The sequence below is a fragment of the Hylobates moloch genome, unplaced genomic scaffold (assembly GCF_009828535.3).
Source record: "Hylobates moloch isolate HMO894 unplaced genomic scaffold, HMol_V3 SCAFFOLD_9, whole genome shotgun sequence".
Classification (NCBI taxonomy): Eukaryota; Metazoa; Chordata; class Mammalia; order Primates; family Hylobatidae; genus Hylobates; species Hylobates moloch.
The window spans coordinates 14,726,528-14,744,363 of record NW_026652284.1 but is presented as its reverse complement, the minus strand read 5'-3'; the positions used below and the strand labels follow the sequence as shown (position 1 = coordinate 14,744,363).

At 46.2% G+C, this 17,836-nt stretch overlaps 1 protein-coding gene across 1 annotated transcript in view; it reads right to left on the bottom strand.

The window, feature by feature from the left end:
- Positions 1-11,992, bottom strand: part of SPEN (spen family transcriptional repressor) — a 91,389-nt gene extending 79,397 nt beyond the window's left edge. The window contains exon 1 of the mRNA XM_032759030.2: positions 11,891-11,992. Coding sequence (XP_032614921.1) covers positions 11,891-11,973 — 83 coding nt within the window. The 5' untranslated portion in view covers positions 11,974-11,992. The remainder of the gene's footprint in view (positions 1-11,890) is intronic.
- Between the last annotated feature and the right edge of the window lie 5,844 nt (positions 11,993-17,836).

The following is a 17,836-nucleotide window of genomic DNA, read 5'->3' as shown; positions in this document are numbered from 1 at the left end:
TAGTAAGCCATGATCACACCACTGTACTCCAGCCTGGGTGACAGAGCCAAAAAAAAAAAAAAAAAAAAAAAAAGAGGCCGGGCGCAGTGGCTCATGCCTGTAATCCTGCCGCTTTGGGAAGCCAAGGCGGGCAGATAACGGGGTCAGGAGATCGAGACCATCCTGGCTAACACGGTGAAACCCCGTCTCTACTAAAAATACAAAAAATTGGCCGGGCATGGTGGCAGGCGCTGTGGCGGGTGCCTGTGGTCCCAGCTACTCAGGAGGCTGAGGCAGGAGAATGGCGTGAACCCGGGAGGCAGAGTTTGCAGTGAGCCGAGATCCCACCACTGCACTCCAGCCTCGGCAACAGAGCAATACTCCCTCTCAAAAAAAAAAAAAAAAAGAAAGAAAGAAAAGAAAAGAAAAAGAAAACAGAAAAAGGGAATGAACTATAAACAGAGTGCAGTAGCACACACCTGTAATCCTATATAATTGGGAGGTTGAGGTGGAAGTATTGCTTGAAGCCAGAGTTGGAGACTGCAGTGAGCTATGATCTCACCTGTGTATAGCCACTGCATTGCAGCCTGGGCGACATAGTCAGACCCCATCTCTTAATTAAAAAAAAAAAAAAAAACTAAAAAAGAAAACTGACTGCAATATAATTTAAAACTATTTCAAACTTTAAAAATACTAATTAAGGAGAGATATGTTTGATTGAAGAACGTAGCTGTTAGCAGAAGGATTCATTTCAAAGTAACTGATACACCAATGTCACATATAATAGCTATACACCATTTCAAAACATTACGTTTTTTGTTTGTTTGTTTTTTGAGACAGGGTTTTTCTCTATTGCCCAGGGTGGAGTGCAGCGGCACAGTATCGGCTCACTGCAGCCTCTGCCTCATGGGCCCAAGTGATCCTCCCACCTCAGCCTCCTGAACAGCTGGGACTACTGGTGCGCGCCACCATGCCCGGCTTTTTTTTTTTTTTTTTAACAGCCTGGGTTTCACCATGTTGCCCAGACTGGTCTGGAACTCCTGAACTCAAGTGATCCACCTGCCTCGGCCTTCCAAAGTGCTGGAATACAAGCGAGAGCCATTGTACCTGGCCAAGCTCTTTTAAAATCCAACTCATTATCCAAATGCAGTCATGCATCACTTAAGAACAGGGATACATTCTGAGAAATGCATCTTTAGGTGATTTCATCATTGTGAAAACAACACAGGGCGTACTTACGCAAACCTCAGTGGTAGAGCCTACTATACACCTAGGCTATGCATTGGGTGGTAGTGTTGTATCAATTCTGATTTCCTAACTAGAAGGACTACATGGTGGCAATACAGGAAAGTGTCCTTGTTTCAGGGAGGTACACACTGGAGAATTTAGAGTGGAAGGACATCATGCCATAAAGACAACAGAGGGTAATGGAGCAAGTGTGACAAAATGTTAACTGGTGAATTTGGGAAAACGAGATGTAGGAGTTGTAGTCTGATCCTGAACTTTTTTTTTTTTTTTTTTTTTTTTTGCTGGGCCCAATGACTCATGCCTGTAATCCCAGCACTTTGGTAGGACAAGGCAGGAGGATCACTTGAGCCCAGGAGTTCAAGACCAGTCTAGGCAACATAGTGAGACCTTGTTTCTCTTTTTTTTTGAGACGGAGTCTTGCTCTGTCGCTAGGCTGGAATACAGTGGCACGATCTCGGCTCACTGCAACCTCCAACTACCAGGTTCAGCCTCCTGCTTCAGCCTCCCAAGTAGCTGGGATTACAGGCATGTGCCACCATACCCAGCTAATTTTTGTATTTTTAGTAGACACACGATTTCACTATGTTGGCCAGGATGGTCTCGATCTCCTGACCTCGTGATCCACCCACCTCAGCCTCCCAAAGTGCTGGGATTACAGGTGTGAGCCACTGGACCTTGTCCCTATAACAAATTTGTTTAATTAGCTGAACATTATGGCTCATGCCTATAGTCCCAGATACTGACAGGGCTAAGGTAGGAGGATACCTGGAGCCTAGGAAGTCGAGGCTGCAGTGAACCATAATTATGCCATTACACTCCAACCTGGGTAGAAAAAAACAATTTTTTTATGAAAATAAATAAATAAACAGGGACCAGGCACGGTGGCTCACGCCTGTAATACCAGCACTTTGGGAGGCTGAGGCGGGCAGATCACTTGAGGTCAGGAGTTCAAGACCAGCCTGGCCAACATGGTGAAACCTTGTCTCTACTAAAAATACAAAAACTAGGCCGGGCGCGGTGGCTCACGCTTGTAATCCCAGCACTTTGGGAGGCCGAGGCGGGCGGATCACGAGGTCAGGAGATCGAGACCATGGTGAAACCCCGTCTCTACTAAAAATACAAAAAATTAGCCGGGCGTGGTGGCGGGCGCCTGTAGTCCCAGCTACTCGGAGAGGCTGAGGCAGGAGAATGGCGTGAACCCGGGAGGCGGAGGTTGCAGTGAGCCGAGATCGCGCCACTGCACTCCAGCCTGGGTGACAGAGCGAGACTCTGTCTCAAAAATAAAAAATAAAAAAATAAAAATAAAAATAAAATACAAAAACTAGCTGGGTGTGGTAGCACACGCCTGTAATCCCAGCTACTCAGGAGGCTGAAGCACAAGAATCACTTGAACCCGGGAGGCAGAGGTTGCAGTGAGCTGAGATCACGCCACTGCACTCCAGCCTGGGCAACAGAACAGACTCCGTCTCAAAAAAAAAAGGCTGGGTGCAGTGGCTCACACCTGTAATCCCAGCACTTTGAGAGGCCGAGGCAGACAGATCACTTGAGCCAAGGAGTTCGAGACCAGCCTGGGCAACAGAGTGAGACCTTGTCTCTACAGAAAACACAAAAGTTAGCCAAGTATGGTGGTATGCGCCTGTAGTCCTAGCTACTTGGAAAGCTAAGATGGGAGGATCTCTTGAGCCCGGGAGGTCCAAGGGACAGTAAGCAGTGATCATACCACTGCACTCCAGCATGGGTGACAAAGTGAGATCCTGTCTCAATAAAAAAAAAAAAAAAAATACAGGAAGGAGAAAAGCAGATAGGCCATAGCTGATAAGGTTGTTGGAGATGAACGATAGGTACTTGGGATTCAGTGACTATTGTGTCCACTTTTGTGTATGTTCAAAATTCCCGAGAGAATTTTTAAGATATATAACACGAATTGATCATATAGTAACATATATGCTTCTTTACTAACACACCAAATAAAAGTATCTAGGCCAGGCGCGGTGGCTCGTGACTGTAATCCCAGCACATTGTAAGGTCAAGGCGGGTGGATCACCTAAGATCAGGAGTTCAAGACCAGCCTGGCCAACATGGTGAAACCCTGTCTCTACTAAAAATACAAAAATTAGCTGGGCATGGTGGTGGGCGCCTGTAATTCCAGTTACTCGGGAGACTGAGGCAGGAGAACTGCTTGAACCTGGGAGGCAGAGGTTGCAGTGAGCCAAGATCGTGCCACTGCACTCCAGCCTGGGCGACACAGCAAGACTCTGTCTCAAAAAAAAAAAAAAAAAAAGTATCTGGCAGCAGGTCTAACAGCCACTGTAATTTCCAAGTTGTGATGACAATAATGAAGTATTTGCAAAAACTGTAATATAAAATATGAAAATACATATGATTTGTATTGGTGACAAAAATCACAACTACTATTAGTTTTCTCTATATTATAGTTGAAGGAAATATTAGATCCCAGTAAGAAGTTACTAAAAATAAAGATGTATTTTCCCACCCAAGTTTAGTACTTCCTCCTGAATTCTGATCGACGAGGTCTTCATTAAAGATTCTAACATCGGGCTGGGCACTGTGGCTCACGCCTATAATCCCAGCACTTTGGGAGGCCGAGGCGGGTGGATCACGAGGTCAGGAGATCAAGACCATCCTGGCTAACATAGTGAAACCCCGTCTCTACTAAAAATACAAAAAAATTAGCCGGGCACGGTGGCGGGTGCCTGTAATCCCAGCTACTCGGGAGGCTGATGAATGGTGTGAACCCAGGAGGTGGAGCTTGCAGTGAGCCGAGATCACACCACTGCACTCCAGCCTGGGCAACAGATAGAGACTCCGTCCCCCCAAAAAAAAAGGGTTCCAACATCCTTTTCACATAATAAAGTAATAAATTATTCTTTTATCTTTTAATCCAAGGAGACTTTTAAATAATATTGAATGCAAATGAGCCTTCACTGCAAACAGCATAATTTTTTTTTTTTTTTTCTCGAGACAGTCTTGCTCTGTCACCCAGGCTGGAGTGCAACGGCATGATCTCAGCTCACTGCACCCTCCACCTCCTGGGTTCAAGCGATTCTCCTGCCTCAGCCTCCCAAGTAGCTGGGATTATAGGTGCTTGCCACCATGCCAGGCTAATTTTTTGTATTTTTAGTAGAGAGAGGGTTTCATCATGTTGGCCAGGCTCGTCTCGAACTCCTGACCTCGCCTCAGCCTCCCAAAGTGCTGGGATTACAGGCATGAGCCACCACGCCCGGCTGCAAACAGCGTAATTTTTAAAAATTACTGGTTCAGACAAAATACTTCTACTACCTACCAATTTGATTGGTAAAAGACAAATCGCTATATGTTAAATGTAGTTTCGTAAACTGTAAAATGTTTTTGAGTACATAAGCCTCAGTTTTTAAATCAAAGGAAAAATAAATGATGTGTAAAAAAAAATCACTTTTACTGAAACAATTTTAAGAATCAAAGAAACTATAAATGTATTATATGTAAAAGTACATATGTTATGTGTAACATAATGGGAATATAACAATCAAAGTCAATACAATGTATAATTAAAAGAATCTTCATATCATTTGGCAATGTTCCCTAGTGACCCAAACAGCATCTAATACAAAGACACAAACATGCAACCCCTGCATTTAAGGCTGGACTAAAAATCTAGCACCAGTTACACAGGATAACAAATAGTGTTTCTCGTTTGAATTTTCCCACAAATATTCCTTAATTCTAAGGATTGGAGAGTTCCTTAAACTATATAATACAAATCTTTAAATATGCTAGAGTTCATTTCATTTCTATACTCAAAATGAAATCATAAGTAATCAAATCCAAGAATTCACTAAATTTAAGTTAGGATTTTATAGAGCCATTCCACTATGGTTTTTTTAGATGCTTGTAATCTTCAACTTGGCAGACAGGATACATGTAGGGAGAACAATCTGAATATTGATTTACTTTAAAATTATATCAAAAAAATCTTTTCACTCACTGCAAAGCATATTTCCACACACTAAAAACCAGCTAGATATCACACAAAAATTACATGGTTTTGGCCGGGCGCGGTGGCTCACGCCTGTAATCCCAGCACTTTGGGAGGCCGAGGTGGGCAGATCACCTGAGGTCAGGAGTTCAAGACCAGCCTCAACATGGAGAAACCCTGTCTCTACTAAAACCACAAAATTAGCTGGGCATGGTGGTGCATGCCTGTAATCCCAGCTACTTGGGAGGCTGAGGCAGGAGAATTGCTTGAACCTGGGAGGCAGAGGTCGCGGTTAGCCGAGATCGCACCATTGCACTCCAGCCTGGGCAACAGGAGCGAAACTCCGTCTCAAAAACAAAACAAAAAAAAATGACATGCTTTGTAATAAAATGATTAACATTCTAATTGGTTTCCACAGAGGAGTACACTATTTTCATTCAAAATATGTGTAGCTGTAAGGCAAGTAAAAATAGTAAGTTTAAAGAAAATTTTAAACCAAATAGTAAAGAAGATTATTAATTTAACTACAGATAAACGTACTCTATTTAGTCTCCTTGTTCAGCAGGCTAATATATGTGTTTCAAGGGGCTGAACAGCACTTATTTCAAATCATCTAATAACACAATTCAGGAGCCCAATTTAATGAATATATACACTCAAGGTATTTTCAGACTACATTATTTACTCTAAATACTGTGGACGGTTAACTACAGCTCAAACTAACACTAAAAATGTTTTAAAAATAAAAGCAAGCAGGCCGGGCATGGTGGCTGGCGCCTGTAATCCCAGCACTTTGGGAGGCAGAGGCAGGCAGATCACTTGAGGTCAGGAGTTCGAGACCAGCCTGGCCAACATGGTGAAACCCCGACTCTAATAAAAATACAAAAATTAGGCCAGGCGCAGTGGCTCATGCTTGTAAGCCCAGCACTTTGGGAGGCCGAGGCGGGCAAATCACAAGATCAGAAGTGAGACCAGCCTGGCCTACATAGTGAAATCCCGTCTCTACTAAAAATACAAAAATTAGCCGGGTGTGGTGGCAAGTGCCTGTAATCCCAGCTACTTGGGAGGCTATGGTGGGAGAATCACTTGAACCAGGAAGACAGAGGTTGCAGTGAGCTGAGACCATGCCATTGCACTCCAGCCCAGCCTGGGTGACAGAGTGAGACTCCGTCTCAAAAAAAAAAAAAATACAAAAATTAGCCAGATGTGGTGGCGTGTGCCTGCAATCCCAGCTATTATGGAGGCTGAGGCAGGAGAATCACTTGAACCGGGAGGAGGAGCTTGCAGTGAGCTGAGATCAAGCCACTGCACTCCAGCCTGGGTGACAGAGCGAGACTCCACCTCGAAAAATAAAAATAAAAATAGGCCAGCACGGTGGCTCACACCTGTAATCCCAGCACTCTGGGAGGCTAAGGCAGGTGGGTCACCTGAGGTCAGGAGTTCGAGACTAGCCTGGCCAACATGGTGAAACCCTGTCTCTACTAAAAATACATAAATTAGCCAGGCATGGTGGCACGGGCCTGTAGTCCCAGCTACTCAGGAGGCTGTGGCACAGGAAGTGCTTGAACCCAGGAGGAGGTTGCAGTGAGCCAAGATCCTGCCACTGCACTCTAGCCTGGGCAACAGAGTGAGACTCCATCTCAAAAAAATGAATAAAAATAAAAATAAAAAAGTAATGAAAATAAAAATAAAAACAAAGGCTGGGCAAGCTGGCTCATGTCTATAATCCCAGCACTCCGGGAGGCCAAGGTGGGAGGATCACTTGAGCCCAGGAGTTCAAGACCAGGGCTAAGCAACATAGGGAGACTTTCCATCTCTACAAAAAATGAGTCAGGTGTGGTGGCACATGCCTGTGGTTCTAGCTACTTTGGAGGCTGAGGTGGGAGGATCGCTTGATCCTGGGAGGTCAAGGCTGCATTGAGCCGTGATCCATCTTGGGTGACTCTGTCTCAGTCAGTCAGTCAGTCAATTAATAAAAGCAAAGAAATACATAGTCTCTAATTAGATATGCTGGTTTTCATGGAATATTTTAAATTTTTTAAAAATTTCAGTAAAATTTCAAACTAGGGGGAAGGGAAACTTGAAAGACTATTTGGAAAAACCTCCTACATAAATTTTCTCAAAGGATTAGTGTTCACAGGATTTAAAATGTCCCATAAATAAAGACTGAAACCTCTTCATAAGCACACCACACAACACAATCCCAGCAATCACAAGTCTACAACAAAGGTAGTTAGAAAAAGGTGCCCTCTACACAAGCGAAACACTATCATTCTTCCTGGCAGTGAGCGCTATATTTTCCTCCAATCTGCCAGGGGCGTTCCTTTCGGGAAATAAAATCCATTTTATTATTTTTTGTTATTTTGTATAATAATTCTGTATAATTTTTCTGTATTATTCTGTATTGCTTTATATAATTATTCTGTGTAATTTTTAATGTTTCAAGATAACTCTGAATTTTTTGTTTTATTTTTAAAATGTGCAAAAGCCTATCATGAAAATAGATACTGAAAATCAGAATATTCAAAAGCAGAGGTGGTTTCATAGATGGGATGGGGATGGTATGGGTGATATGGCCATAGACAAGAAGTGGTTTCATAGAAACCTTCTGGTCTCAAATGAAGAAGCGATGTAACAATGACACAGGCTACAGTGAGTCAAATTTGTTTAAGTCTAAAAATATCCCTAGTAGTCAGGACAAGGAAATTCAATTATTTTATATTGTGTCCCAGAGGTAAAGAAATCTGAATATACATAAAATGTAATAACTATTCCATCTATTTAACTCAGGAAAACCACTGTGATCAAACATTTAAAATCAGCAAAAACAAATTACATTTTTAAATGGGTCTCATTCTTTTTTTTCCCCCCCGAGACAGAGTCTTGCTCTGTCCCCCAGGCTGGAGTGCAGTGGCACCATCTCAGCTCACTGAAACCACCGCCTCCTGGGTTCAAGCGATTCCCCTGCCTCAGCCTCCCAAGTAGCTGGGACTACAGGTGCACACCACCACGCCCGGCTAATTTTTTGTATTTTAGTAGACAGGGTTTTACCATGTTCATCAGGCTGGTCTTGAACCCTTGACTTCGTAACCCACCCGCCTCGGCCTCCCAAGGTGCTAGGATTACAGGCGTGAGCCACCGCACCGAGCCTCTTTAACAGTATTTTTACACGAGGGACTACCTCACTTTACCTCCGCATAATCTTTAACCTAGGCCCTAAAACTGGAGATGGATGGGAAGAACGTAAATTCGCAACTTAAAATCTGAAAAGATAAAGATTTTAAATATTTTAAGGGTTTTATTCATTTGCTCATTCTAATTCAAGGAGTCGCCTTTGCACACACCTCTCTCCCTCTCATAACTAAAAGACAGGAACCAATTGTTGTATAACTCCTCCCTTCCCCCTTCAACCCAGCTAACATACAAAGGAAAGGACTTTCTCTATTGTGCCCCTGTAATGAATCTTTGTTAACTAAAACCCGATTCAGAAATAGTTCTCATTTAATTTTTTTAAATCCGCAAACTGAAAACTGTAAAAATAACAACAGATTTATTATCATTGCAAGAAAAGAAAAGCCAATTTTTGTAAATGTTCTGATTATGTTTTAAGGATTTGGTCTTTCTTTGGCACTGGGGAGGGAAAAGCCAAATCGCCATCCTCCCCTCAATCTACTGTCCATTTAAAAACAAACAAACAAAACAACTAATCAGAAAGTAAATTTAAAAATTTTTTAAATAACTGACTGACCTCTTTTTTGTTAAAATGTCTCTAAGCTGTCCCCAAAGCTGTCTGATTTAATCTTTTTGTAAAATCCAAACACTTACTACAAAAGCCTAATCACTGTTAAGAGAACATTCATCTTGAAAACGTGTTATATAATGTATTCCCAGTGTACAACTCTTAATCCTGTAAAACAGTTATTAATGTAATCAGCTAGGGAAAAGGGTAAGAGTAGGCACTTAAAGTTCAGTTTTAATATAGGTATTGCATGGTTTTTCTCATTCTGATTTCTACAAGACACCAGAAGTGAATACCATTTCATTTTCTTGCAGAGCCATCATTCTGGTACAACTACCTTTTTATTCCTTTCACTTAAATTACTCAGATTTCATTTTTACTCCTAGTAGCAATCACACATTTTACAAAATATATCCCATAATTAGGATAAAAGGCCTTGAGTTCCTCCAAACAAGGTCCATTTAGCTCCACAGCTGGATCAGCAGGAGCATTTCTTGTACATGCATAAACAAGAAACCAGAAATAGACATTACCTGGATTTTGGGGGTTGAGGGGAGGAAGTGTGGAAACTGGCAATTCCAGGGTCAGGGGTGGAGATTTTTCTCTGTATACCTTTCACATGCTTTGAACCCATAAAAATGTACTGTCTATTTAAAGAACTAAATAGATTTGTTTAAAAATGGAAAAAAAAAACCTTTAAAATAAAAGGATTTCAGGGACACGTGATCTGCTTAGTTTTAAAATAACCTGCTTTTATCAGTAACATCCGCCTTTACTCTGCAATAGGTAAGATACTCCTCTGAACGCAGTCGTGAGCAAACTGCCAGCTAAGCCGTTTTTCATACAGTAATGTTCCTCCAGACTGCCGCTTTCCAAGGCAGCTCGAATCCTCCGCCCCCTCCTCCCTCCGTGCATTCTGAGATCGGCTCTGCTGATTCCCACATAAAGTGGGTCCTGGCCGCCATTTTAGAAAGTCATTCACACGAGCCAGACCGCAGCACCGTCCACTAAGAACCCTTCCAAAGCTGCCTGGGACGATTTCCTCTTTCTTCTCTCTGCCCCCTCATCTTGCAGAGGGGCCAAACTCCCAGCCATAGGCATGCAATGTCTCTGGAATCTGCATAATGAGAAATGACACGTCTGGGCACATAACACTGAGGAGCGAGCGAATGCTGCAATGCACGTGCTTGCACATCGGTGCATACGAATTTCCCAGGCAGAGACCTACAGAGAAAGTCCACAGGGGATTAAAGTAAGCACATCTAAGTGGTTTTTCTACTCCAATAATCTACACCTAAATGATTTTTCCATCAAAACACTGACGATACTCGGGAAGAAGGCAGGAGGTGGGGGGCGGGTAAGGGGTGGAGCAGCGCCAGGAAGAGAAAGTTCCCATCTGCTTCCCAATCCAGCCCGTGGTCTCCCCTTCATCCTAGGGCACAGAGGTGAATTTTTGCTCCCTGCCTCCCCCCGCCCCCGCCTGGTTTCTCAGGCACGACGTAGTAAACACCGGGAGAGTCCCTGGAAGCGCGCACCTCCCCCCAGCCTGCCGAGGACAGCTCGAGCAGGTTATGAATGGCCCCACGATTCCCGGCTCCTTTTCACACGCGGACACGCGCAGACGCGCGCTCCAGCGGCGAGGGTTTAATGCCCCAGTAACAGCAACCACCAACACAATCAATGATCCTCCATTTAAAAGACAGGAGCTCCGCCGCCGCTGCTTCCATTTCCTTATCCAAGCGGCTCAAAGCAAGCGACGCAATCTATTTTTCCCATGGTGACTCATTAATGAGGACGCTCCATAATTTCCTTCACTCACTACATAGTAAGGGAAATTAAACGCAAAATTGAAACCTTCCAGGGTCTTAAATATTGGAATAAACTGTCATTTTCGAGGACAATCACAGATTTGCTATGGTCTCTCTGAATTTGCACCAAGTCCAAGCCAATCGTCATTTTAATAAGTGTTTTATGCGGAGGCCTATCCGTTACGGTACACAGGCATTTCACAAAGAAAACGCGCTGCATGCTACTCAATAAGATGTATCAACGACAACATTTATTCTTATAATTCACAAAAATATTCAGGGGAGGGTTTTTTTTTTAAGCTACATCTTCTATCGTAAAAGGTTTGGAATGTTTTACCGTTTGATTTGGGAATTCAGGGGTGGGGGACACCAGGGTCTTAGGGCGGCCGGGGAGTGCGACCCGAGGCTACGGGCGCCGGGGCTGGCAACCTCCTGTCAGAGCCCGCGGTCTCCTCCGCCGGGGACGAAGGAGCCCAAACGGGCGCACCCACTTATTTCACACCACTCTCCACCCAGCCCCGCAAAAACGAGAAATGTTTGCCATTCCCAGTGAGTTTCAAGGGTGCAAATCCTCCGGAGAGGTCCTAGGTGGTCTCTCCGGGTCCGCGAGGAGCCCACAGTACCTACTGCGACTTCTGTTTTCGCACCGCCTTTCCCTTCGCACGGAACCCTCCCTAAGTCAGACATTGCCGAGCGCCGGCAGAGCGGCTCGGAGTGGCGGCGCCGGACCCGGCTGTCGGGCGGGCTCGGGGCCGGGCTGCTCCGGGCCGGGCACTGCGCGCAAGGACGCGACCCCGCCGCCCAGCGCGTCTCCCACCGGCTCCCGGGCCGACGCGAGGGCAGCCCCGGGGCGCCAGCTGCGTGGAGGCCGAGCCTCGGCCACCTCCCTTGTCAGGGACGCGGCCGCTGGGGCCCCGCGGGCTCTTCGAAGGTGGCGCGGCTTGGCCGCCCGCACCGCCGACACCGGAGGCCCAACGCCGCGAAGCGGTCGGCCGAGCGGCTGACGAGGTCCCGTAGCGCCCGTGGGCCCGGGCCGGGGTCCTCCTCACCAGCTCCGCGCTCCAGGAGGGGACGGCAACGGGCCGGGGCGGGAAGCGGCGCCCGAGGAGCGAGCGCGGCCGCGGGCCTCGTGTCACTCACCGTTTGAAATGCTCGATGATCTTCTCTTCCCGCACGTTCTCGGGTAAGTTGCCCACCCAGAGATGCCTGGTTTCCCGGACCATGCTGGGCGGCGTGCCGGCGACCGCCGCTGCTGGCTCCCCCTCGCCGGCTTCGTACGAGACCGTCAGCGCCGGGAGGCGGGTGCCGGGGCGGCGGCGGCGGCGGCTGCGGCGGTGGCGTCGGCAGCGGCGGCGGCTCCTCCGGCTCCCCCCCGTGCAGAGACCATCCCTCTCCCCCAGGTTCTGACTCTCGGGCCTCGCAGCTCCGCTGTGCCGCCACCACACACCCGAAGCCGACCCTCGCGCTCCGGCAGCGCATGCGCCCGGGCAGGGGCGGGCGGGGGAGCGGGAGGAGGGGCGAGCGGGACACGGGCGGCAGCGACTACGACGGAGCTGGCGCTGTGGCAGCCGGACGCTTCCCACCGGAGCGCGCGGCCCGCCTCCCGCCGCCGCACTGCCTCCCCCTCGCCGCGGGCGCGCGCGCGTCCTCCCGCCCGCCAAGGCGGAGAAGCTGATTTCCTCCCAGCCGGCGCGCAGGCGCGCGGGCCGGGCGAAGAGGTGAGGAACTACAGGCGGGGAAGGAACGCTCGCGCGCTCGGCCCCGGTGCGCAGGCGTGCAGCTGCTAGTGGAGTCCCGCTGCCTGGCGGGCTCTCGGTCGGGTTCTCGCGCCGGGCAAGGGGCGGCTGAGGAGGCAGGGGCGGTCTTTAGCCCCTCCAGCGGCAACCCCAGGCCCCGGTCTGGTGGAAGATATGAAGAGAAATGCAATTGGTTTCCACAGGGCTACGGGTCAAAGCGGCTGCCAAGGCCTGTCCCCTAGAAGCCAGGACCCCTTCGTCCTCCGCTCACCCGGCGGCCAGCGCCTGGCGTTTCCGGGCACTTAGATCCCGGCCTGCTTGGGAAAGCGATCAGAAAAAGGGTGCCTTTCTCACCGCCCTGCTGAACAGTAACTGCTTCAGAAACGCATCCCATCCAAGAGTCACTGGCTTGTAACATAAAGCAACTTTTTTTTTTTAATACGGAGTCTTGCTCTGTTGCCCAGGCTGCTGGAGTGCAGTGGCACAATCTCCGCTAACTGCAACCTCCGCCTCCCAGGTTCAAGCGATTCTCCTGCCTCAGCCTCCCAAGTAACTGGGATTACAAGCACCCGCGACCACACCTGGCTAACTTTTGTATTTTTATTAGACACAGGGTTTCACCATGTAGGCGAGGCTGGTCTTGCACTCCTGACCTCAAGTGATCTGCCGGCCTCGGCCTCTTAAAGTGTTGGGAGTACAGGCGGGAGTCACTGCACCTGGCCTAAGCAACTTTTTTATATAGGATCTTGGGAAACCGTTTGCAAGATATCCTTGCTGATAGCTATGGTATACAAGGAATAAAACGGAAATGAGACAGGAATCCAATATTGTTCCCCTCAGACCATAATTTAATATATAAACAGAGAAAGGAATTAGACCTCTGGCCTTTCCAGGCCTAAGAGCTTTTGAAACCTACAGTTGAACTTTTTTTTTTTCCTTTGAGACGGAGTTTTGCTTTTGTTGCCCAGGCTGGAGTACAATGGCGTGTTCTCGGCTTACTTCAACCTGTCTCCTGGGTTCAAGCGATTCTCCTGCCTCAGCCTCCTGAGTAGCTGGGATTACAGGCATGTGCCACCATGCCTGGCTAATTTTTGTATTTTTAGTAGCGACAGAGGTTCTCTGTGTTGGTCAGGCTGGCCTCGAACTCGCAACCTTAGGTAATCCACCGGCCTCAGCCTCCCAAAGTGCTGGGATTACAGGCTTGAGCCACCACGCCCAGCCTCTTTTTTTTTTTTTGAGACCAGGTTTCGCTCTTGTTAGCCAAGCTGGGGTGCAGTGGCGCTGTCTCAGCTCGCTGCAACCTCCGCCTCCCAGGTTCAAGTGATTCTCCTGCGTCAGCCTTCCGAGTAGCTGGAATTACAGGTGCGCACCACCACGCCAGGCTAGCTTTTTGTATTTTTAGTAAAGACGGGGTTTCACCATGTTGGCCAGGCTGGTCTCGAACTCCTGACCTCAGGTGATCCGCCCACCTTGGCCTCCCAAAGTGCTGGGATCACAGGTGTGAGCCACCATGCCTGGCCAGTTGAACTTTTATATTAAAGGCCAATTTACAGAAATTCAAGGAAAACCCATAATATAAAGATAACTATATCGAGAGAAAAATAAAATTATTTATAATAAAAATACACAGAAATACCAGAGGCGTGCTGCTTCAGGTGCAAGCCAGAATTTTTTTTTTTTTTTTTTTTTTGGAGACGCAGTCTCACTCTGTCACCAGGCTGGAGTGAAGTGGTACCATCTCGGCTTACTGCAACCTCCGCCTCCCAGGTTCAAGCGATTCTCCTGTCTCAGCCTCCCGAGTAGCTGGGACTACAGGTGCGAACCACCACGCCCAGGTAATTTTTTTACTTTTAGTAGAGGCGGGGTTTCACCATGCTGTCCAGGATGGTCTCGATTTCTTGACCTGGTGATCTGCCCGCCTCAGCCTTCCAAAATGCTGGTATTACAGGCATGAACCACCAGCCCGGCCAATTTTAAATACTTGGTCTCATGGATTATCTCCTTAAATACAAACCAACTTACAAACGACACTATTTGAATTCGAAAATATTGTCACCATAACCAGTGACACTAATATCTCAGGTCACCTATGCATAACTGAATTGTTTCTTTGTAGTCTCAGCTACTAGAGAGGCCAAGGCAGAAGCATCATCTGAGTCCAGGAGTTCCAACCTGTAGTGCACTATGATTGTGCCTGGAAAAGCCCCAGCACTCCAGCCTCAGCAACATAGGAGAAACCCCTCTCTTAAAGAAAAAAAAAAGTAAAATTGGCTATTTACATCTGGCCATTTCTCTGTCACAATTATCACATAAGGAAAGTCAAGCTAGCACCCTACTACCTAAACTCATGAACTATTCAGTACTGTGAATGTGGCTGCAGTTAGTCAACTGTTGAACTGATATGCATTTTTCTATGAAGCATGAATTTGAATACAAGCACCCAAGTTTGAAGCACATTTTAAAATCTGATGTAAAATCTGATACACTCTGAATTAGCTAAAACCTCTTGGGAAAGACCAATGTCACCATAAAGAACACAGTCACCATGAAGAACAGTGTCACCTCAATTGTATTAAAAGGTGCAACTGACAAGAGGATTCAGAAAAGTGTCTCGCAATTAGAGAAATAAAGGGCATGTCTCGCCTTGAATGCAGGCTTCTGTTAAAATCATGATTAAAAAAAAAAAAAGCCACCGGGTGCGGTGGCTCATGCCTATAATCCCAGCACTTTGGGAGGCTGAGATGGACGGATCACCTAAGGCCAAGGGATCAAGACCAGCCTGGCCAACATGGTGAAACCTGGCCTCTACTAAAAATACAAAAATTAGCCTGGCATGGTGGTGCTCACCTGTAATCCCAGCTACTCGAGAGGCTGAGGCAGGAGAATCACTTGAACCTGGGAGGCAGAGGTTACAGTGAGCCGAGATCGTGCCACTGCACTCCAGCCTGGGCGACAGAGTGAGACTCAGTCTCAGAAAAAAAAACAAAAAAAAAACCCCTTTTTATCATTATAGCCAGGTCCTGTAGTCAAATCAAGATACAGTGATTGCATGTCAAGTATGAAGTTTCTTGCTTTTTTTTTTTTTTTTGGTTGACTGTTTCTATTGCAAAAGCTCTTAATAACAAAACTGATAAGTACATGCCCTTTGCTCAGCCCCAAATTGTTTTTGATTTTCTCAGTGCTTTTCATTTTTGCTGACAGTGCATCAAAAAACACCAGAAAAGCTTTTCTCCATTTGTATTCCTGTTACAAAGCTTTATAGGGGCAGAACTTATTTAAAGCATGTTATCTTTGTTATGTTTTCAATAGAAAGGCAACCGACTCTGTTATTCTGATTTTTTTTATTTAACAATAATTGATGCTCACTGAAAAAGATCAAAAAGTAGGTTGTGATTTATCTATGATAAACTGATGGCGAAGTGAATTTCCTCATTTGATTATTAAAGATAATTCAGAAAGCTGACATTAAAGCAGAGCCATTTGCAAAGTGGAATTAAAATAGATTTGTTTTTAATCAGGTTTTATTTTCACACTGTGAGGAGCTGCTGTATTTAGCATGCTAGACATGCTCAAAGAGTTCAGTCATGCGTAATGAAAGCTCAGATGGAAAAAGTGTCTGAGCCTCCAACTCAGGCTTTGAATGCTAACCCAGCCAGTAGAGTAGTAAAATAATATCTCCATTTAAACAGGACGGGATAGTTATCAGATTTTCACAAGAATTTGGTTACAAGTCAGGTCCCAAGCTATTAAAATTAAGCTGTTTCAGAAGAAAACATGCACTTAAAATATAAGCATTTTGGCGGGCCTGGTGGCTCACGCCTGTAATCCCAGCACTTTGGGAGGCCGATCATAAGGTCAGGAGATCAAGACCATCCTGGCTAACACAATGAAAAGCCATCTCTACTAAAAATACAAAAAATTAGCCGGGCATGGTGGTATGCACCTGTAGTCCCAGCTACTTGGGAGGCTGAGGCAGGAGAATCGCTTGAACCTGGGAAGCGGAGGTTGCAGTGAGCCCAGATCACGCCACTGCACTCCAGCCTGGGCAACAGAGCGAGACTCTGTCTCAAAAAAAAGAAAAGAAAAGAAAAGAAAATATATATGTATATATGCATTTCTTCTTTTTTTATTTTGAGACAGTCTTGCTCTGCTGCCCAGGCTAGAGTGCAGTGGCACGATCTCAGCTCACTACAATCTCCGCCTTCCAGGTTCAAGAGATTCTTGTGCTTCAGCCTCCTGAGTAGCTGGGACTACAGGTGCCTGCTACCACGCCTGGCTAATTTTTGTGTTTTTGGTAGAGATAGGGTTTCACCATGTTGGCCAGGCTGATCTCGAAACACTGACCTCAAGTGATCCACCTGCCTAGGTCTTCCAAAGTGCTGGGATTACAAGTGTGAGCCACTGCGCCCAGCCCAAAATATCAAAATAAAATAAAATATATATAAAATATAAAAAAAAGTATTTCTTCTTTTTTTCTTTTTTCTTGCTCTGTCGCCTAGGCTGGAGTACAATGGTGCCATCTCAGCTCACTGCAACCTCCACCTCCCAGGTTCACACGATCCTCCCACTTCAGACTCCCTAGTAGCTAGGACTAAGGTGCACACCACCACGCCCAGCTAATTTTTGTATTTTTAGTAGACACAGGATTTCACCATGTTGGCCAGGCTGGTCTGGAACTCCTGACCACAGGAGATCCACCTGCGCATTTCTTCTTGAAGGCATCATAAAATTATATTAACTGGCCAGGCACAGTGACTCGTGTCTGTAATCCCAGCACTTTGGGAGGCTGAGACGGGTGGATCACAAGGTCAGGAGTTCAAGACCAGCTTGGCCAAGATGGTGAAACCCCATCTCTACTAAACATACAAAAAATTAGCCAGGTGTAGTGTGGCAGGCACTTGTAATCCCAGCTACTCGGGAGACTGAGACAGACAATTGCTTGAACCTGGGAGGCAGAGGTTGCAGTGAGCCAAGATCGTGCCAATGCATTCCAGCCTGGACGACAGTGAGACTGCGTCTCAAAAAATAAGTAAATAAAATAATATTAACTAGCTATAAAATGAACAAAGCCTCAACCACATGAGAATTTGACAATACCAACAAACTCGTACTATTAGAACCCAGTTTTTTCCCCAAAATAACAGAAAATAAAACACAGCACCACTGTAATATTATCAAAGGGTGTTTGATCTCGGCAGTGAGCCAAGATCGCGCCATTGCACTCCAGCCTGGGCAACAAGAGCAAAACTCCGTCTCTAAATAAATAAATAATCAGAACTCCAAAAAATTGAAAATATTAGCTAGCTAGTCCTCTAGTTCTTTTTTTTTTTTTTTTTTTTTTGAGACAGGG